General features: G+C 50.0%; 1 protein-coding gene across 10 annotated transcripts in view; it reads right to left on the bottom strand.

Annotated features, from left to right (window-relative positions):
- NAV2 (neuron navigator 2) overlaps positions 1-20572 on the bottom strand; it is a 421317-nt gene extending 400745 nt beyond the window's left edge. For 5 of the 10 annotated variants that reach the window (XM_043874929.1, XM_043874961.1, XM_043874969.1 and 2 more), the window contains exon 1: positions 18628-20570. In XM_043874929.1, coding sequence (XP_043730864.1) covers positions 18628-18885 — 258 coding nt within the window. In that variant the 5' untranslated portion in view covers positions 18886-20570. Of the gene's footprint in view, positions 1-18627 lie in introns of all 10 variants that reach the window. The other 5 variants (XM_043874925.1, XM_043874936.1, XM_043874913.1 and 2 more) reach the window with 3 other exon arrangements.
- Between the last annotated feature and the right edge of the window lie 998 nt (positions 20573-21570).

Here is a 21570-nt window from a genome sequence, read left to right as displayed (position 1 = left end):
CTGGAAAATCCCCATGGACAGAGCAGCCTGCTGGTCTACCATCCATGAGGTTGCAAAGAGTTGGACACGACAGAGCAACTGAGCACACACATACACTTAAACACAATTTTTAGATTATTCACTATTCATCTGAAAGTCAAATAGGACTGGGTGCCTTGTGTTTTACCTAGCCACCCCACCTAAGTTGTTGGAGGGGGCTTATTTCTCCAAACGATCTGAGAATGATGACCATGAGGACCAAGGGGATTCTGGAAAGGCCCTCCACAGTCCCCAGTGTGGAGGGAGCAGGGCCCAGCCCTGGGCACAGACGGAGGCTGAGAGCTGGCCTGTGGTGGATGGGAGCCGGGTTCCCAGTCCTCCCGGCACGGGGAGGGGCGTGGGGCCCGCCCCGGCTGCTCCCCGTTAAGCAGAGCTGGCATTTCAGAGCGCGTCAGAGGCGCTGGCTCCCGGCCCTGGAAGCCAGCATCTGGCCTTCGAGCCAGCACCGCTTGCCCGGTCCCAGCCCTCTCACCTCAGCGGACCCAGACTGGGGGCCCCAGCCGGCCATTGTCATCCTGCCTGCGCCTCAATGGGGCCATTCAGGGGCTCTGCAGAGGCCCCTCGGGAGGGCACTCCCCCCTCCCCCTCCGGGGTGCCCTTGGCCGCAGCCTTCGCCTGTGTGGGTGGCTGTGGGGGGGTGCGGCATCTGGCTGTGGCGAAAGCAGTTGGCAGCCAGGGGCAACGTTACTGAAGACTGGATTGTTGACGGAGGGCACAGAAATGTCCCACACGTCACGGGACCCCGGGCGCCCTGCCCTCACTGTGTCCCCGGCCCCCAGCCGGGGCAGCGGGGCTTCCGAGGGGCCCGTACCTGAGGGCAGAGCCGCAGGGCCTCCCCTCCATTCGCTGAGGCTCTCGAGGCGATTAACTGGAAGCAGACAGAGTGAGTCCCAGCCCCGGCTTTGCCCAGTCCTAGCTGTGTGGGGTTAGGCAAGTTGCTTTACCTCTCTGAGCCTTTCTCCATCTCTAAAAGGAGACTCCTGGCATCCACCTCCAAGGTGGAGACTAAAGGAGGCAAAACGTGAGCAGGCAAGCACGGAACCCGGCACATAGTCGGGGTTCCCCTCCATCCCTTCTTATTTCTAGCTCTTTCTAGCCCGCTGGCGACGCAGGAAATGTGCTCTTTGGTGACACAAAGACACAAAGGCCACTCCTGGGAGCTATCTAGGTTCAGGCTTTAACGAGGGGACACCAGGCCCCTTGGAGGGCTGGGATGCTTACTAAGGCCCCTCTCTGCTCACAGGGAAGCTCAAACACAGCTCCTCCCCTCAGCGCAGTGCTCCTTCTGCCATCCCACCCTGGGGTCCTGAGGATCTCATGACTACTTTACCTTCCAGGTTTCCCTATCCCAGACTGCTCCTAAGCTCTGATTTCTGAATGAGCCAATAGAGGGACAGATGCTGAACTCCACGGGCACTGCCAGGCAACCTACAGGCAGCCAGCTTGGGCCTTAAGCAGAGGGCGAAGGGACACATGCCCTGGGGTCACGGTCCTTCACCAGGAGCCCTGGTGAATGCTTTCCAGGGGCTGACATCCGGTGTGATGCCCACCCTCCACAGCAACTCCAGCCCCTGGCTGCAAGAACAGGAGCCAGGACTCCCCTTCCACCAGAGCCCATCCCCCTGCGCTCAGCACACCAAAATCCTGAAGTCGTTGCCATTTTCTCTGCATCTTGCATGCACACATTCAAACCTAGCTCCTCTCACCTCATCTGGGCTCCCATCCTTGCCTGCCCCAACTCACCCAGCTCCCTCCTTCTCTTTAATCATCCAAGTTGATATTTCCCTCTGGACCAGCCTTTGTCAGAGAGTGGCGGCTGTGGGCCATCTTCTGCAAATTCACTTAATCATACTTGCCCAAAATATAAATTCTTGGGCCTCACCCAGATCTGCAAAATCAGCGTCTCTGATGCCAAGGCCCAGGATTCCGCATATTTAACAAGGACCTGGGTGGTAAGGATGCACAGTGAAGTTTAAGAAGCACTGTCATGGAGGGAGAGAGGCACACTTGGCACCTCTCTCTGGTCCCACAGGACCTTTCTTAGCACACTCCCGTTTCCTGTTAATAAGTGTCTGAAAGAATGAATTAATTGGTTTCCTTATTGCCAAATACATTAATATAACTGAGCTCTGCCATCTCATTTCCCAATTGCATTCTCCTTGGACTTCCTTGAGAGGTTTCTATCCATATATGAGAATACAGCAGAAAATACACACACAGACACATGCACGCACGCACGCACCTGAGACCAACATTTACAGAGAACTCATATGCCAGGCATCGGCCGCATGCTTCCTGCACCGGAACGTTCAGGGCAGCTCTGTGAGGCTGAGCCGTTCATGCCTCTAGAGCAGATGAAGAAGAACAGACAAGCGCATCAGCCATTCACCTTACCTGGAGTCTACAGCTCCGATCTGTGTGGTCAGGACCACTTTCTCTTACCTACTTCATGATCCTGACTTCTCTGAACACTGGTCTCAAATCCAAGAGTTCCCATCCCAGACCATGCATCGGAATCCCCCGCAGAGCCCTAAGAAATACAGGTGCAGAAGCCTCACCCCAGGCCTGTGTCTTGAAGGGAGATGTCTGGACATGTGTTCTGTTTTTGACAGCTCTGCGTGGTCCTGGCAAAGAATGACTGGCCATGTGCCCAGGTCACGTGGCTTGTTCAAGGAGGGTCTAGAGAGAAAACTCAAGCTTCTTGACTCCAAGAACAGTGCTCTTGCAGCCTCCTCTCACTGTTCACATGCTCTGGTGTGGCCAGTGGTTGGAATGGATTTTCTCCAGCCCCTCTAGGAACATCTGGACACACACACACACGCACGCACTCATGCCCATGCATGCCTGCGCATGCACACATCCCCATACACATACACACACACCCACAAACATCTCAGCATCAGACTCATCACCTTTCAGTCACAGGACAGATTCTCTGTTCCATCAGGGCTCAGTGTGGACTTGAGGGGGTGGGGGATGTCCCTCCTCCAGGCGACTTGGATGGGGTTAAATGAGTCAAGTCTAGGGGAGCTGGGGAAGGAACAGAAAGCCCCCCTTGACCTCCTCCAGCGCCTTCTCCTTCCTGTGGACTCTGGAGCAAGCCCACCAAGTCCTCTTCCTATACAAGCAGTGGCCCCTGCCCGACTGGGCCAGGAGCGTGCGCAGGGATGGCTGGTTTCTATGGTACCAGGGACCATGTAAGCGGCTTTTAAGTAGCTCTGATTTACACAGAACGAGCTGAAAAAAAAAAAACAAAAAAAAAGCTCACACCTCTAAAAGCATTAGACAATAATTTCACCAAACAGCCTGATTCAGGGGCTCAATTAATCTGCTCCGCTCTTATCAATGGGCTTTCTGCAAATTGGGACCCAACCGCAGCATGACTGAAAGAAACGCCTCAGCAGGGAGACAGATTACATTTGCACGCCACCTGCCCATTGACAGGGCTTCTCTAAGCGGGGATAGAGAGCCCAGCATGACCACCAGAGCCAGCCCCGCCCCTTGGTACTCCGGGGCACCCTCCTTCACAACATGCTGGCATCGTGCAACGCAATTTCCCACTGCAATTCAAGGAGAACTAGAAGGCGACTTCCAAACAGCAAAGGATCCTGGGAGCTGGGCTCTATCCAGACTGAGGGAAGGGCCGTCCTTCCTTTCCTGAAGGGGCTAGAGCAGACTCCCCAGCTGATGGTGAGAAGGGCTGCGATGGAACTGCCTCCAGCTGCTGGCAGATGCTATCTCAACCAGCCCAGAGCTCACTGCAAAGAGGACAGCTGAGGTCCTCTAATCTTCAATGCCCAGGTCAAAAACAGGACTTCCCGTCCTTCTGCAGCTACCAGACAGATGCCAGCCTTCCATCACGCTGACCAAGCATTAGCCACAAAGCCCAGTTAGTAAGGGCTTCCTTGATGGCCCAGATGGTAAAGAATCCACCTGCAATGCAGGAGACCCAGGTTCAATCCCTGGGTCGGGAAGATCCCCTGGAGAAGGGAATGGCTACCCGCGCCAGTATTCTTGCCTGGAGAATTCCATAAGACACAGCAATGTAAGATATGCATCGGCTGCAGATTCTAGAAGTTTCTTTTCTGATACCCTCTTCCAGGGGGTGTCCTGTCCATCCCTCCCACCCCTAATCGGAGGGGTTAGTAGAGGCAACGGGGTCCATGCCTCCACACAGAAGAGGAAACTGAGTATTTAAAGGAAGGAGGTTTCTCTTCAGCACTTCTGAGGAGGTGAGGGCATAATTGCTTTTCTGCTCCTTAAACTTTAATTTGCCTCTGAAATATCTTGAGTTCTGGTTCATATGCAAATTGTGATTCAGAAGGTCTGAGGCTAAGCCCAGGATTCCGCGTTTCTACCAAGCCTCTAGGAGATGCTATTATAGCTAGTCCAGAGGTCATAGTTTTTATTAACAAGGGTTAAAGTACAGAAAGGAGCCAGAACAAAGAAAGGAAAGAAGGAAGGAGGGAGGGAGAGGGGAAGAAGGGGTGGAGGAGAGGAGAAGAGAAAGAAGCAAAACAGAAGACAAAACGGAAGCAGTGTATGTTGGCAAATCCAATTCTCAGCTCTATCTCCTGCTGTGGATCCAGCCCTAAACTTGGACCAAGGAAGAGTCTGCTCATAGGGTAAGATTTCCCCAACCTGATCAAAAATATTACCTTTTCCCAGCCAACCTAATTCACCTACATCTTGGGGTTAAGACAATGATCTTTGTGCTAAGATACTCATCCATCCTTTGCAGTGAGAGTCCTTACAAAAGATGCAAAACTGTCAAAGGGAGAACATTTTAACCCATTCCTATCTTAAGAGACACACTGTAGATTTCTTAGTAGCATCTAGAGAAATAGGTGTAAGTAAGAATCTTGGATTTGGAGTCAGACCTAGATGCTAGTCCCAGCTCTGCCTGAAATCTTGCACAAGTCCCTATTGTTTATTTACTAAATATTTAGTAATCACCTATTAAGTGCTAGACATTGTTCTAGGTGTGGGGGAGATAGCTGTGAACGAAAGAGGTGAAGCCCTAGTTCTCAAGGAGCTGAAAGTCTAATAGAGGAAGACTCAAGATAGTAAATACATAACTTGTCTACAGTAGACTGCTCTGGTTCTGGAGAAAAATAAAGCAGAGCAAGAAGATATAAAAGGACGGATTGTTGTTTTATATAGGATGGTCAGAAAAAGGGCCTTTGATAAAAGGGGATCTGAGCAGAGGAGGGAAGGAGCTACGTCAATATCTGGGGAAGACATTCCAAACAGCAGGTGCAAGGGCCCTGAGGCTCGGCTTCATTATCTATAAAATAAAGAGGTAAGGCAACAGGGTCTTTGTGATATAGTTCTGAGGTTCCAGAGTCTTCCACTCAGGAGCAGGAGGGGCTTTGGAGGTGGGGGGAAATGACCTGTGCTATGCAGATGGGCCAGGGTGGTGAAACCTCCAGGCCACCTCGACAGCCTCCTCCTTTTTTACAGTCTTTCCAACTCTGTTTCTAGGAGCAAATCACCTAGTTGTTTTTAAGAAACAAAAATAATCTGTCCTGTTAAGGGAGAGATATTTTAAAACCACTGAATGGATTTTTTCCTTCCCAGCTTTTATTTTTTATTGATACATCTCCTCTCCTTCCAGTTCTAAAATAAGCACCCTGTCTGCCCATATACTAATCCAAAGGCAACACAGTACAGATGGCGTGGGCCTGGGGAGAGCCAGGCGGAGGTCGCTTGGAAGGCACCAGACCCAGAGAAAAGACACCAAGACAGCCTGGCCAGCCTGGCCTCACCCATGGCCTGCTTCCTCCAACTCCAGGTGACGAGACGTTCTTAAAAACAGCAATGGAATGTGGTGAGAGCTGGCATTTGCAAATGACAAATTTCTGACCGAATTCCAGTTCTCTGGAATGGAAAACCAGCAGCTTCCTGTTACAAAATGTACCAACAGTTCATGCCTAATACATGGGTGTGGGCAATGCATATACTTCAAATCTAAATTTGGCTAAAAATGTAACAAAGCCAGCATATTTTTAGTCAGGTAAACATTTCTAGGGACTAGGTCAAATTTATATTGGTTTCTGTTCTGCAATCCAGAGAAGAAATGATTCCAAATGAGTGAGAAGCAGGGACCCAAGGGGAAAGCCACACAGATGCCCCGGGCAATTGGAAGTCACTGATTCCTAGTGACCATCTCCAGTTTGTGAGAGCTTCCCAGGACAAAATAGTTTGTCCTTTCCCACTAGAGTTGTGTGTGTGCTAGCTAAGTCACTTCAGTTATGTCCTACTCTTTGCGACCCCATGGACTGTAGCCCACCAGACTCCTCTGTCCATGGGATTCTCCAGGCAAGAGTACTGGAGTGGGGTTGCCATGCCCTCCTCCAGGGCACTTTCCCAACCCAGGGATTGAACCCAGGTCTCCTGCATTGCAAGCATTCTCTTCACCTACTGAGCCACCAAGGAAACCAGCACCTTTTAAAGAACAAAGCCCCAGGCTACTTTAGGAAGGCAAGTCTTAGCTGGGTTTTACTACCTCTCACGCTAAAGAACCTTAAACGAGTTGTTTTCCATCTCTGTGCTCTCATCTCTCCTCCCCACCCTCAACTAGAGTTAGGAGAGGCACAGAGAAAGGACCACGCCACGGGGGAGGATGTAGGCTCAGCCAGCGTTGCTGAGTTTCATGCCTATATCCTCCACTTGGAGGCAGGTGACCTTGGGCAAGTTGCTTATGCTCTACCTGCCCTGGTTCACTTGTAAAATGGAGATAATAACCAAAGTGCCTACCTCAGAGATGATTGCTTTTATAATAATTAAATGGGAAAATCCATACTGAGTGCTAAGAATGACCAGCACGTAGCAAGAACTCAGTAAGTAACAGTAGATCTTATCTACCCCACACCAGACAGTTTTACACACAGTATTGATTTGATCTGCATGGCACGTTGAAATGCTATACTTTCCCTCAGGCAACTGAGGCTTGCTGGGACTGACTTGTCCAAGTTGCAGTTCAACAACTATTTACTGAGGACTTACAGTATCCCGGGCCCTACACCAGCACTAGGGAAGTTAGATGCTTGGTAAATAAATGGGGAGGTAGGATCTTAACCTGGGTCTCTCTGACTTCCAGCCTAGGGGAAAGGGTCTAAGATGCTGGGCAGAAAAAGCAGGGATGTGAAAGTAGAGAGTTTCAAAGCTGACTCCACGTGGTCTGTCACATTACTGACCTTCTCTGAGCCTCAAAAATGAAACAGATGAAATGCCACCAGCCTTATCTCACTGTGGCGAGGCTTCAATGAGATGATGTATGGAGAGTGTCTGGCCCATGGGAGGTGTTGCATGGTGCTCTGCTGCCACATTCACACCATCCACAAAGAAGTCCTAGTTTTGTGATCCACTGAGCCAAATGCAAATGCTTTCAAATATGAAAGAATGAAGAGTGTTCTCTGGTGGTTGCCGAGGGGGATGGGGCTGGGAGAAAAATGGACTGGGAGTTTGCCATCAGCAGAGCAAACTATTACATATAGAGTGGATAAACAACAAGATCCAACAAGCACAAGGAACTGTATTCAATAAATGTATATTTTTATATATATGGCAATAAACCATAACAGAAAAGAATATGAAAAAGAAGATATATATATAACTGAATCACTTTGCTGGACAGCAGAAATTAGCACAAGATTATAAATCAGCTGTACTTCAATAAAGTAATTTTTTAGAAAAAGAATACTTATCTTAACTACTCAGTGGATGGAGAAGGAAAGAACATAGCTTAGGGCTGGTTCCAATTCTTTAAGCCATCAGGCCCTTCAGAGCAGAACATCTGATTGCCATGAGTGAGGTGGGGAGAACACTGGGCCAGGAGACAGGGGGCCTGGATCCCAGGTTTTTGTTCTGCCGTCAGAGCTGGGTGACCATGGGCAACTCACACCCCTCTCTAGGCTGTTTCACCACTGGCAATGAAGCTGTGGGAATAGATGGCCTCTAAGGTCCGCACTGGCTCAGACATCCCAAATATCTAGTCCACAGAGGCACAGATCACCAAGCTGACATCCTGAGTGAGCCTGATTCTTATAAATCTGGTTTCGTCGCCTAAATGGTATTTTTCCCTCCAGGGTTTCCTCTGTCCAGAGATAGTTAACAAGCAAAGTTCACACACTGGAAGGTCTGACAGTCGGGGATGCTTTGTGGCCCACATACTTTGACGTCAACATGCGTCACTCCCAGGTCTGAAAATAATCAAAGCAAATCAGCATGCAATGGGAACTGTCTGCAGAGCTGCCACAGGAGGACAGGAAAGAGGTCCTGCCAGCTGTCAGGCACATGGACCTGCTGGGTCGAGCAGCACGGGGGTGACCTGGGGGACAGCAGGCAGTGAGGAGACTGTGCCCAGACCGCAGCAAGATGCGAGCCAGGGCCAGTGGAGCTCCTCACTTGGTAAAGGCAGAACCTCTAGCAACAGGCTGGGACAGGCACAGAGGCCCCGACAAGAAGGAGACAGCAGGGAGGCCAAGGCCAGGGAAATGGGGAGCAGGCTCCAAGGAGCAGAGGGCTTGGGGATTTGATTATTTTTTTTAAAGCAGCACCCCAGTATGGGACTCAGGCCTCTTCCAGTTACTGGCAGAAGAAGGCAGGGGTTAAGAGCACAGATTTTGGACGCAGAAACACCAGGTAGGAATCCTGCTACTGTTCACACCAGCTGTGTGACCTGAAAAAGTTCCATGACCCCTCTCAGGCATCTCCCCACTGGCTCCTCGCTTTCTTCCTTCCTGATAAATCAGGCTCAGAAAGTGAGCGTGAAGATTAAGTGAGATTATGTATGGAAATGGCACATAAGTGGCTGCTGTCACCCTTATTCCTAGAAGGCTGGTCCTATCCTCTTTTCTTAACCAACTAAAATCCTCCAGAACACTCCTCAGTCCCCCTTTCAAAGTTGTTGGTGGGGTGGGGGGAGATCTGCCAAAGCCCTCCAGAGCCCACAGGGTCCTCCCCGCGCAAACCTTCCAGTCTATTGTACCACCATGATCACATCCAGACAGACCTTCCAGTGGAGCAATCAGACAGTGAGGATGCTGTAGACATCCTCATGTAAAGGAAACTTGTGTAAAGGAATCTGCCTCTTCCTGCTACCCAGCCAGGTAAGTTTTCCCAAGACCCAGTGTTGGAAAGCTTGGACACCGGCTTCACCCTCTGTCTCCTATGCTTGGCCACCCACCACCATGCGCTCATTTCAGCTCATAGACCGACTGACAGTTCCCCAGGAGCCATATGGCTGAGCCACAGCCTCGTGAACACAGCTGGTGCTCAACAGCCACCCAGCCCTGTTTTTCAGTTCTTCCTTTAATCTGTCCCCCTCCCTTCCTTCTTTCCTTCTGGAATATGAACCAAGAACTTACTATGTGTTGATGTAGTCCTGCTGATGTAGTACCAGCAGAGATCATGAGAGTCACACCCCGACCTCATGGACGTTGCAGTCTGGCTAAATAAGCAATCATAGTTCAAGTTACAGGAGCTCAGAGCAGGCTATGGGAGCACATAGGAGACAGACTGCCTTCAGACCATGGTGGTGGCAAAGGGCTTCCTGGAGGAGGTGACACCAAGCCTGAACTTGAATGGGTAACGGATGAGAAGGGTAGAGCCAGGCAAAGGAATTCTAAGTAGTGAGGAGAGAAAGCGGGTTAAAGCCGAGGAAGGACCTTGCTTCTGTTCAGACTCCTTGCCTTCTCCATGCCTCGATGAGTAAAATTCAACCTGGTGTTTTCATATTTTAAAAAATTTCTTCATTAAAAAGACTCTCTTTTGTACTTTCAACCTTGGAAACGTTTCTTAGATTTTTACAAGAGATTATCGAATAAACTTGGATCTTATGATTTCCATAAAATTTCCGCAACCATTCTCATAAAAAAGAGGAATTAAGCCAAGATTCTCACGCTATCACCAGAATGGCGATAAAAGGCCAGATCCCAGAGAAACAAACTTGGCCAGGCTCTTTATTGTGAATGCACACACACACATACACACACATACACTCTTACTTCACACACTCCTACCTCATATATGTTCTCATGGATATACCACAGATGTCAAGGGGATTGCTAATGTATACTCTTTTGCCAAGGCTTTCTTTTTGTTTCCCAACATTTTATTTTGAAAAATTTCAAACAAAAGTTGAAAGAGTTGCACATGTATCTAGATTCACCAGTTTTAAACATTTTACAACATTTGCTTTCTCCTTCTATCTGCACATATACTCACCTTTTTTTTTTTTTGATGTCCTGAACCCATTTGGGAGTTAGTTGCTGACACCCAGATACCTCACCTCTAAATACAGCATGTATCTTCCAAGAAAATGGACATTTTCTTACATGATTTCCAAACCATTAGCAACAATGGAGTAATCATGCTCAGTCGCTCAGTTGTGTCCAACTCTTTGTGACCCCATGGACTGTAGCCCATCAGGCTCTTCTGTCCATGGAACTGTCCAGTCAAGAATACTGGAGTGAGTTGCCATGCCCTCCTCCAGGAGATCTTCCCAACCCAGGGATCAAACCCACGTTTCCCACATCTTCCCACATTGTAGGTGGGTTCTTTACCACAGAGCCAGTGGAAGCCCCAGTGGAGTGATACTATCTAATATACAATCTGCATTCAAGTGTCTCCCATTGTCTCCAAAATGACCTTTCTAGCATTTATGGCTTTGCTTGGCAAGGGTCTCTGATTGGATTTGGTTGTCATGTCCTTTTAATCTCCTTTTCTAGAATAGTTCTACATCTACCTTTTAATATTCTTCCTGTTTGTTTTTCATGACATTGTCCGTTAGGTAGATCCCAGGCTCATTGTCCTAAAGAATGACCCATAATCTGAATTTATCTGATTGCTTCTGCAGGCCAACAATTTATCAAATACCCCATTTTTCCTTCTTCTGTCCAGAATCAGCCCTGCCAGTTACACAGTGATTACACTTGACTGGACCTCAGGGCATGAGAGCACTTGGAATTTTACAACCCCCAGAGAGGTTAACTGACATGATGAAGCAGCTAATATTTATTTAATATTGAATGAATATTTTCAATATTTCTAAACTCTGGGGCAGAGGGGAGGAGCCAGATATTATATATACCACGCCAAAGGAAATTTTTATAGCAGTTTACTTTGATTCCATATTAACAACGCCTTTTCAGGGTTTTGTTTTTTTTTTTAAGTGCTTTCACACTTGCTATTTCAGAGCCTTGACTTTGAGGTCAAACAGTTAAGGGTTCAAGTCCTGGTCTACCACTTAACCAGCTATGCTACTTAGAAAAGTAGTTTAACCTCTCCCACCCTTGGTTTCCTTGAAGGGTATGAATGGTGGAAGATGATGAGGCCAGTGTCTCTTGCATAATAATCACCTCTATTAAGCGTCACAAAAACTCTTCAAAGAAAAAGAGTAGAGCAACTACCATTCTACCCATTTTATAGATGAGGCAACTGAGGCTCAAAAGAAAATGTAACTTACCGAAGGGCATGCAGCAAAGTATCCAAAGAACCAGAGTTGCTGATTCCCAGAGCTGTCATTTCTGTTCTCCTGGGGAAGTAGCTTCTATCTAACGGGGTATTGTGAGGATTAAATGAAATGATGCATGTCCAGCGCCACACGCTGTCAGTGTCAGTTCCCATTATTATAATCATGTTCTCATGAGTATTTGATTTGGTTCCAAGGCTCCAAAAGAACCTCCCCATTATCTTGACCCAGCCCCCACACCTACAAACCAAAATTTCCTGAAGGTACTGAAATTTCACTTGGAGAGAGAAAATATTCTGAGGCTGTGGGGCCATTGTTTGCAAAACACAAGAGAGGGTCTGTTTTCCTTGGGAAATGGAGCACTAAGTCATGAATCATTCTTTAGGTTCTGTGTGGGTGACTTGGGGTTCCTGCGAAAACTTTCAGCTGTCACTCACTACTGACTTGTGTGGAGTGAAGCACAAAAGCCTGACCCAGTTTTGTTCCCAAAATCACATGAGCCATTCTGCCCAAGACATTCCAGGAACACATTGTCCGTCTCTTTGAACAATGTGACCAAGAGACAGAGTCACCATTGAAAGTGGCCCTGTGGCTATTAGTAAAACACCATTGGGCAGCCGGCCATGCCTTGGGGCACCTTAATGACCAACCTGATCACAAGGCTTAGCTCCCACCACAATCATGCCAGCCCTAAGGGAAGAGGGCTTTCCTTCTGCCTTCAGAACAAGGAGAAGCCATTCAGAAGCCAAATCAATGGGACTGTTCCATTCTTGGTCCCGGGCAGTGCAATCAGATTGGCCAGTTCCATTCAACCACCTTGACTGTGCCAGTTCAGATTGGGTGTTCAAAGGAGGCTTCCCATAAGTTTGGTTTGCAGCAGATCCCTCAGCTTGGTTAGTGCTATAGAAATGGCACATTTGGAACCAAAATGTGAAGATTTCACTTCACAGCTCTGGACATGACTCAGTTAGAGGACACTGTTCTTAACTTACTCTTGCTACCCATTCATCTAACCAAAGCCCTGCTATGCTCTCTGCTTTCACAGTGCAAGCCAACTGTTCTCCATATAATTAACCATGCACTTGAGAGGTAGAGGTAGGGTAGAAAGAACACGAGCTTGGAATGAGGCAGATCTGGTTTCCAAACTTGGCTCTGACCTTGGGTAATAAAAATAGGCAATATCACATATTCTTTGCTTATTACAAACCAGGCCCTGTGTCAGCAACCTCCCAGTATTATCTCATTGGATCCTTACGGACAACGTATAAGAATCATGATTTCTGCTTTACAGATAAAGACACTTACATTTAGAGATGTTAACTTGCCCAAAGCCTAGATTTGAACCCAGGTCTGTCTCGCAATTAAGCCTAATTGACCATTTTATAACTGCCTCCAAGGGACTTCTCTGGTGTTCCAGCGGCTAAGACGCCATGCTCCCAATGCAGGGGGCACAAGTTCGATCCCCAGTCAGGAAACTATATCCCATGTGCCACAATTAAGAGTTTGCATGCCATAACTAAAGATCCCACACGCTACAACTAAGTCCCGGAGCAGACAAATATTAATAAAGCAATAAACATGAACAAAAACTGCCTCCAAGTGGTAACTTCCCTTGGCTTCATCTTCTTCTATGAAATTCATGGGCCACTTTACATTTTACCCAGTTTCTTGTGCCTCATACCAAATTTTATATACATAATATATATATTATATAATCCCTGCAGCGTACTACCTGGCTTATAGCAGATGCCCCATAACTGTTCCCTTCCTTGCTGCTGAGACTGATTTTAAGAATCTCTGACCCTCTGGGACATTTGGACCCAAATGTCCAAAATCTCACTAGGTGTTTCGGCTTTTGCAGACTGGCTTCAACAGCTTCACTAAGGCCTAATTAAAACACCTCTCTCAAGGCTACATTCTTACATCTTATAAATGAATAAAAGGGACAGCAAGATTTGGTTCTTCCATCTTGGTCACAGAGGAAGGGAGTACGAGAAGTGGGGAGCAAATCAAGCTACTTTGAAAGCTGGAAATTGGGCTGTAATTCCTCCAGTCTGGCCTTTGATGTGTGTGTGCTTACATGTGCTTATTACTTTAAGCTGTTCCATGTGTATATATTTGTATATGTGTGTGTATTTGTGTATATACACATATCCAGAAGTTGATGTATTTATACACACACATATATACACACGTAATGATACTCTAAATGAGCCACCAGTCCCACCCTTAAAGTGTTTTCAGAAAATTAACCCATGAAATAAGCAATAATACGTGAACTATAAACATTCTTGCATGTTGGCAGATAACCATACTACACATTCTCCTCCAAGAACTGAGGAAGAGAAGAAAGGGAATAACACAATAGCAGAAAAATGCACTAATCAAATCCATAATCAACTTTGATGATGGAGCAAGGATTCTAATCAAAACACAATGGGGCAAAGTTGCAACAGGTTGCAACCTTGAAGCTGCATTCTCTTCCCAGGGGGCCTCCTCTGTGCTTTTTTTTTTTTAAAAATCTAAAACACCCACAGAGGATTTCCATCACTTCTAATTACTTTTTTAAAGAAGTGAGCTGCAAGTTGAACACCAGTCTCCTAAAAACAGGAAATATCAAAGTATTACATTATATATATATATATATTTTTATTTTTATTTTTTTCTTTTTCTGCAACTGCTTCTTAAAAATAGGCTAACCTCTCCTCAAACAGCTCATAAGCATTCCTTATCTGAAGGTCGGTCGGACAGGGTTTCTTAACTAACACAGAGCAGGTCTCTAGAACAATTCTTTGCACATGGTCATAATTTATACACCATGTTAACAAAGCAGATGCTATAAATGTTCATTCTTGGGGGGAGGCCCAGGTATCCCAGCACCAGGAGGGGGACTTGGGAGGGATGTGCGGCTGCAGAACAGTTCCTCTCTCTGGCGGTCAAGCCCCAGCTATAGGTTTGCAGGAGAGATTCAAGGTGAGGGGCTTGGCGAGCTGACAGTGGCGCTGCACCTAAAAGCTAGTTGCTGGCTACATCAGGTCTTTTCACACTTGATGGAGATAGAGAACAGGCTTGGGGGAGAATGGGCCATCACTGGCTGAAATAAGTTGCTGCCTAATATAAGCCATGAGAACTGTCTCCTTTCCCCATATCACACCATGTCAGAGATTCTGAACCTTAAGCTAATAATAATAATCACTGTCATTTCCCAAGGGTCTGCTATGAGCCAGCTCTTTTATGGACACTATCTCTCCATAACTACCCGCATGCTCAGGATCGCTACCAACCAGGAAGGCAACAGGCAATTCCAATTTTTCAACTGCGAGAAGCCTTTGTTCTTTGCTCATGCTCACCTTTCGAAAGGAAGATGCTAAATACGAAGTCATCACCTGCTATGTGAAGGTGTGGCTTCCCTGTGGCTACACCCACTCCTGCTCTGCACCACTGCATGCCCTGCCCCGCCCCCTTCCCCACACGTTCATCTCACCCCCTCTCCTCCCCACCCAGCTATGCCTGCCCATCTCTGGGACCCACCATCACCAGCCCCCTCTGTGAGGCTCTCTGGACTTCTCCAGCCATAACGGCCTTTTCCTTCCTTCCAGCCCCAAATAGCCCTCTCAGCCCTTTATGTGTTGTGCCCTGAGGTCTTCAGTGCATCAGTTATGCCTCCCACCTAGATTGTAAGACCTCCGAGGCCCAGACCATGTCTAATGTACCCTGTACCTCCACCAGAACATGAAAGAGGGAGGCAGCTATGAAGACAGGGAAGACCATCACCCTGCAAGCCAGACCACCCAGAGCTGGACTCCCTACTTGCCACCCTGGAGCAGGATGACCTGGAGAGAGTCACTCAACCTTGCTGAATCCTGTTTACTCATCCAGCTCAGCGGCTAGAGCAGTGGTCTCATAAGTCAGGGCCCGTGAGTAACAGGAAAGTCCCTATGATCTTCTCTCTATAGCATGCTGGTTAAGAACAGGGAGACCAGAACCAGGCTGTCCAAGTTCTAATTCTACTCCTGCTATTCATGGGGTCACTAACCCAGTCTTTGCCTCAGTTTCCCAAGTGTAAAATGAGAATAATAACACATATCTCATTGGATTGTTGTAAGAATCAAATGAGGTCTTTTAGAACAATTCCTGGCACGTCGGAAGTGCTATGTGATGACTTGCCATTATTATATTACTGTCGTTGAAGAAGATGTTATATGAAATTATTGTCATAGGAAGTCACATCTGCTTTCAGTGTTACTGTGAGGATGAAACGAGATCATACAAGACAGTCTGGCACGTCAGGCACTTCCCTCATCTTCCCACCATGCCTGGTACTGCATTAGGTATGTGACAGATGTTCTGTAAACCCTTGTGAACTGAATGATACCTTCTCAAGGGTTTGACAGAGTAAGTTAGGCCTTTTCTCACTGAGAGGCTATTAGATCTACGTTCAACAATACCCCATCTCTTGGTTTAGCAATATAAATGGCTCATTTTATTAAGTGTTTTCTATTTGCCAGACACTGGGCTTTACATATCTTACTTATATATGTATATAAATATGTATCTATGATGTATGTAGATGTGTATATAGAGACAGGTGTATGTGACACTTTACAAATGTTATTTTTCTTAAGCCTCTCACAATTTGTGTGGTTGTTAAATGCCCATTGTTACAGATGGGAACACTGAGGCCCAGAGAGGTTAATGGACTAGGTCACCAGCTTGTACATGGTGGAGGCAGGACACCTGGGCTATCCACCTGACTTTAAAGCCTGTGCTACTGACCACTGCACAGCCCAGCCTAGTAAAAGCCCCTGAGTGAAAAAGGGAGTCAAATGCCCCAAAATATAATTTGCCACTTAACTCTCATCCCCGGAGCATCTTCTAGTGACAAATATCAGGTTTTGAATCTGGGACTACCAAGCCTGACCCTGTCCTCGAGCTGCATGGACAGGCTTTCCTGGATGGTGCACGTGCACGGTGTCAGGCCCGGGGGAGAAGACTTGTCCAAAGAGGAAAACCCCTTTTGCCAATGATTCTCTGATGCCAGGGCGAGGCCATGAGAACAAGGATCTGCACCTGCCACAAAGAACTGCCAGGAAGCCTGGCCATGAATGTAGAAAAAAAAAGGGCAGGCTGTCAAAACCAGGTAGCCCACTGGAAAGTCCATCCAAACCCCCCTCCTGGTCAGTACACAGGGCCCTCTTGAGGGCAAGGGAGGCGGGGTGGGGGCAGACAAGGGACTGTGGGCCAAGGGTGGGGGAGAGAAGGAAAGCCTTGAGGGAACCAGACCACACAAGCCCCTCTGGCAGCAGCTGAAGATCATTTTTCCAGGAAAGAGGGTGATGAATCACCTTTTCAGAGCCTGCCCATCGAAAGCCCTCCAACCCTGTGTGTTAAGTGAAAGGTCAAATGGACAGTGGTAGGACAGCTGCCTGGTCGCAATGATCACAGAGTCCACTTTGCCCTCATTCCTCGGGCCCTCCTCACCAGGCTGGAGGGTGTGTGTGTCACATCCCCGAGTCACCGCTCTGGCCTCCCGCCTTCACTCCATCGCACCCCACCACATCCCATCAGCCCCCCGTCCAAGGATGGAGGGACACCCTCATAAGAACGCACCCCCCAGGCTCACTCCTGTTTCAGAGACCACTGAACAAATCCTGTGATGAATGGCAGAAAAAGAGCTCAGAGCACAGAACCCTATAGCAGAGACAGGCCCAGGAGCATAGGGGGGAAATCTTGCCTTCCTCCCACACGCCATCACTCAAACCTGTCAGCTTCCAAAAATGTTTAGCAAGTGCAGCAGCAAGGGGCACGCTTATCAGCCTGGTGTGGGAACGTAATCTGCTTTGAGGGCCTTCTCCAGCCCAGAGTTCCAAAAGTCTGCTTACAATTAGCTTCCAGCTTCAGTTCCTCCATCAGAAAGGCTAGGAATGTGTTGAGTTCTAGCCTCTGATCAGAGAAAGCTCTGGGAGAAGGTGGAGACAGGGTCAGCAGAGATTAAGTGCCAAAAAGGTCAGCTGGTCTGTTGCCACTTCCCTGACACCAGCCCCACACTACCTCCCCCGCTGGCTTTCCGCCTCTCCTGACTGGGACAGTCACATCCGTCAGGTCGGCCTGTCCCCAAAAGTCCCTGCTGACTAACTGCCAAGAAAATACAGCGTGCCCGTGCTCCCTCCTACCAGGAGAAGGGAGGGGGGCGGAAAAAAGGAGCAGCGAGGGCAGGAAGCCAGAAGAACCGGATTGGCCTTTGCTGATTTCCTTAAAAGAGATGGCATGGCTAGGGCCTGTCACCCAGCCGAATGGGGTGATGCGAGCTCGCTCTGGAACGGTAGAAGTCATCAATTCTTTTCAAGCCACCCTCACACCCGCATCCCCCAGTCACCCGGGCTACCGGCACCGGGATCCACTACCCAGGAAGGAGGGGCTTAGCTTCGGGCCGCCATTCCGAGGCAGCCACCCCCGCCCCATCGCTACAGCCAGCCGAGACGCTAGGAGTCTCCAGTTGCCTGCCTCCGCCGGTGCACCGGGCTCTCCTACTGCAGTCCCAGCACCGTGCCTGGAATGCTGTCAGCCCAAAGGATGGGGCAGGCCCGGGTATCTCCAAGCCCAGGGGAGCAGGTACACTGCCACCCCTAGCCCTCTCTTCCTGGATCTTGCAGCCAGGCCAGAGGGGCGTGGAGCCCAACGAGGTCTTGGACAATTCCTCGGCACGGACAGAATCCCTGCAGAACCGACAGACACACAGTCGCTGCAGCAGACGCTGTCTTCTTGGGGCCAAGCCCCTCGACATGCAGAACCTGACATTTCAAGTGTGGCACATGGTTTTTAGAGGACACCCTGATCGTGCCCCACCCCACCGCGCCCCCAGAAGGAAGCCGCAGGCAGCCCGCAGCCCGATCTCGCAGAGCTCCTTAAGGCAAACCTCGGTCACCCGGGCCACACCCACTGGCCAGCCCACTCTCCGAGCGCAACCCCCAATCTGCTGGCCTAAGTGGAACGGTCCCCTTCTCAGCCCACAGGGTAGCCCTTTCCCCTCTCCAGCAGTGTCAACCTCCACCCTCAAAAAAGTATTCACCCTTCCCATCAGAACAGTGCCCCCGGCACACAGCACCTCTCACCTGGGTATCGAACCCGTTTTCCACCGAGCCGCTCATCCGCAGCGGGAGCCCCTCCCCCGCTGGTTCCTGCAGCCCCTGCGATTTCAGGGGGATCTGGCTAGGGTAGGCGGTCTTGCTCACCTCCACCTTGCTTCCCAACTTGAGATAGCAAGGCTGGGGGCCCGCCCGGGCTGGGGGCACGTGCAGGATGGGCGCGGCGCTGTGCACGGGTTTGGGCAGTCCCGACTTCATTTTGGAGGCCACCAGGATGGCCGGCATCTTCTCCCGGGGCTTCGGCTTTCCCAGCACGTCCCTGGAAGCGGCGGCGGAGGCGACCGCTAAAGGCAGCGCGGGCAGCAGAGCAGGCGCCGGGCTTCGGCCCGAGAGGCGCCCACCACCAGCCGAGGGAAAGAAAAAAAAAAAAAAAAAATTCCCCGGGTCGGGGATCTCGGAGAAATCGGGTGAGCTGGCCTTTGCAGTGCGGGAACCGGACGGAGGACTGATCGCGCTGCGCTCAGCGGGTCCCACCTGGACTGATGCTGCCGCCGGGTTTCACGCCCCTCCTGGGTGGCCTGTTCAAGGGTTCTGGGTGCTCGGGAGCTGTTGCCTCTTGCGATTCTCCTCCTGGGACCCCGAGGCTTGGACGCCCATATTAACTTGTCATTGCATCTCCGAAGTGAGGATGCCCCGCTCGAAGAGGGGTGGCGGGGACCCACGCCTCCCGCTCCGGGGAGGCTGCGGGTGTGAGCCGGCGAGCTAAGGGGCTAGCAACCGCGAAGGGGAGGGAAGGAGCGATACGAGGAAGAGAGGGAGGGCGCACGCAGCCCAAGACGTCTTCAGAGAGAGGCAGCTGTCGCTCTGGTCGCAAGCACCGCAGTGTCCCCCCGCGACGCAGAGGCGCGACGAGAGCCCCCGAAAGGTCTCTTTAGGTGTGACAGTCAGTCACCGCAGCCAGAAGCCCCCCGGGGCAGAGAGCACTTCGGCGCCTGAGGGTCTGCACATGCTCCGTGCGCTATAGCGCAGCAAGGCTGTGGCCGCGGGGCGCGGGCACCCGGACGCGCGGCTGGCGGGCTGGGCTGGGCAGGGCAGGGCAAGGCAGCGCTCGAGAGCTGCAGCCGCGCTTCCCGGGAAGGCTGCGCTGGCTGCGGGGCTCTGCGCAGGGGAGGACAGGCTGCGACCCGCGCGGCTGCGGCGCGCGCTGACAGCCCGGGCCGCCTCAACGCGCCGATTGGTCCGCGGCGGGCCAATCGGCGGCCGCGGCTCTCCCTGCAAAGGGGGCGTGGCCTCAACTCCCCGGGCCGCCGCCGAAACTCTGGGGCCGCGCTTGGCCGCAAGTACAAAGCGGGCTGGTGGCCGCTCTGCAGCGCGGCTCTGGCCGCGCGCTCCCCCGCGGGCCCACACCCCCCGCGTCCTGAAATCCTTTTGAAAAATGCCGTTTCGAACGCAAGCGCCCGCCTCGGGGCCCCGCGGGGAAGGCTCCGGGGAAGTTTGTTTCCTTTTTTAAATTGTTCTGGTCACCTTAACGGTCTGAGGCTTCCGGAGTCGCGCCTGCAGCCTCGCGGCCCCCCATCTGGTCTGGGCAGGGCGGTTCCTTAGGCTCCCGCGTGAAGGACACGCCAGCCATTTCTTCTCTTTTCTGCCAGCTCCTCCAGGCGGGCCGGGGGGCCTCCGAATGGCTTCCTCTCCAGCTTTCAAAGGCTGCACATTTCACTTAACTATGTGAAGTATTTATAGGCAAATACAATACCCCCGCGAAGCCTGCCGACCTCAGACGGTTCCTCCTCGCAACCTACCACATACTGTAATTAGAGTGGCCGGAGGAAGCCCGGAGAAGCTCCAGGACCCCGGCCGGGCTCTGGCTAAAATTTTGCTGCGTTTCAGATAGGAGCCCCTCCCTGTCTGCGCCTCGGACGCACTGACCCCACAGGTTCCTCGACTTCAGTTCGCTCGAGGATTTCTCTCCTGTCCCAGGTGCTCTGTGGGTTCTTCGCAGAGAGCTGGAAGAGAGGGCACAGGCAGGCCAGACCCCTCGCGATTCGTAGATGAGGGACCCCCGCCCCCGTCCCCGCCTCCACAGAACTTCCTGGATTTAAATCGGGGAAGTTTTTTTGACTTAGATACACCCTTACAAAGCTTCGGTTCTTACTGGGAGTAAGGAGGGGGGCTGCCGAGGGGGGTTGCTATTGTTTGGATAATGAGATAGTTCATTACAGTCTTGTAGCACGGGTACCTTGGCAATGTGAAAGACCGGTAGAAGTTGGGTATTATTATTCCTATTATTAAATTACTGCTACTCGCATCCCCCACGCCACCCTCCAGTCATCTGTACGTAAAGTTGTTTCACTTCTCTGTCTCTGAGATACAGGTTTTTCACAGTATGCCCACCCTGTAGCCTAATTTTCAATGTTGATAGCATTGATTTGTTGTTATCCTGACAGTAGGAAACTTCAAAGTTTTAAGATAGTCTCTTAAAACAGTATTAAGAAATAAGAAGGTGCCTCTTAACCCTGGCCTGCTCCCTTTCCCATCTTATCTCCATCCATTCTATGCAGCAACTTTCTTCTCTAATGAGGCTGAACTGCACACGGTCTTGAATGCAATTGCAGGCATTCCTCCCTCTAAATTACACGTAGTCTGCTGTGTCACTTACTTAGCACTCAGCCCTTTTCTATCTGATGCTACCTTGTTGTTTATTGCTTAATGTTTATTTTCTTCTGAAAGAGAAGGCCTCTTGAAGTCAGGAATGTGTTTTTAACCTGCATTAGATTCTCTCAGCACTGAATATAATGCTGTGGACAGAATAGCTACCCAGATTGTTATCAGATAGATGAGTGCATGATGCCAGTGGCAATTAACCAGAGGGAGAGCCTTTAGATCCAGGTACATAAAGTCATAGAGATGCTATGCTCTGTTAAAACTTGGAGCCTCTCCTATCCAGAATTCTGGTTCTGCCAGATGTAGCAA

This window comes from Cervus elaphus, chromosome 2 (assembly GCF_910594005.1).
Source record: "Cervus elaphus chromosome 2, mCerEla1.1, whole genome shotgun sequence".
Classification (NCBI taxonomy): domain Eukaryota; kingdom Metazoa; phylum Chordata; class Mammalia; order Artiodactyla; family Cervidae; genus Cervus; species Cervus elaphus.
Note: the sequence above shows the minus strand (reverse complement) of the source record. Positions and strands in the feature narration are given on the sequence as shown.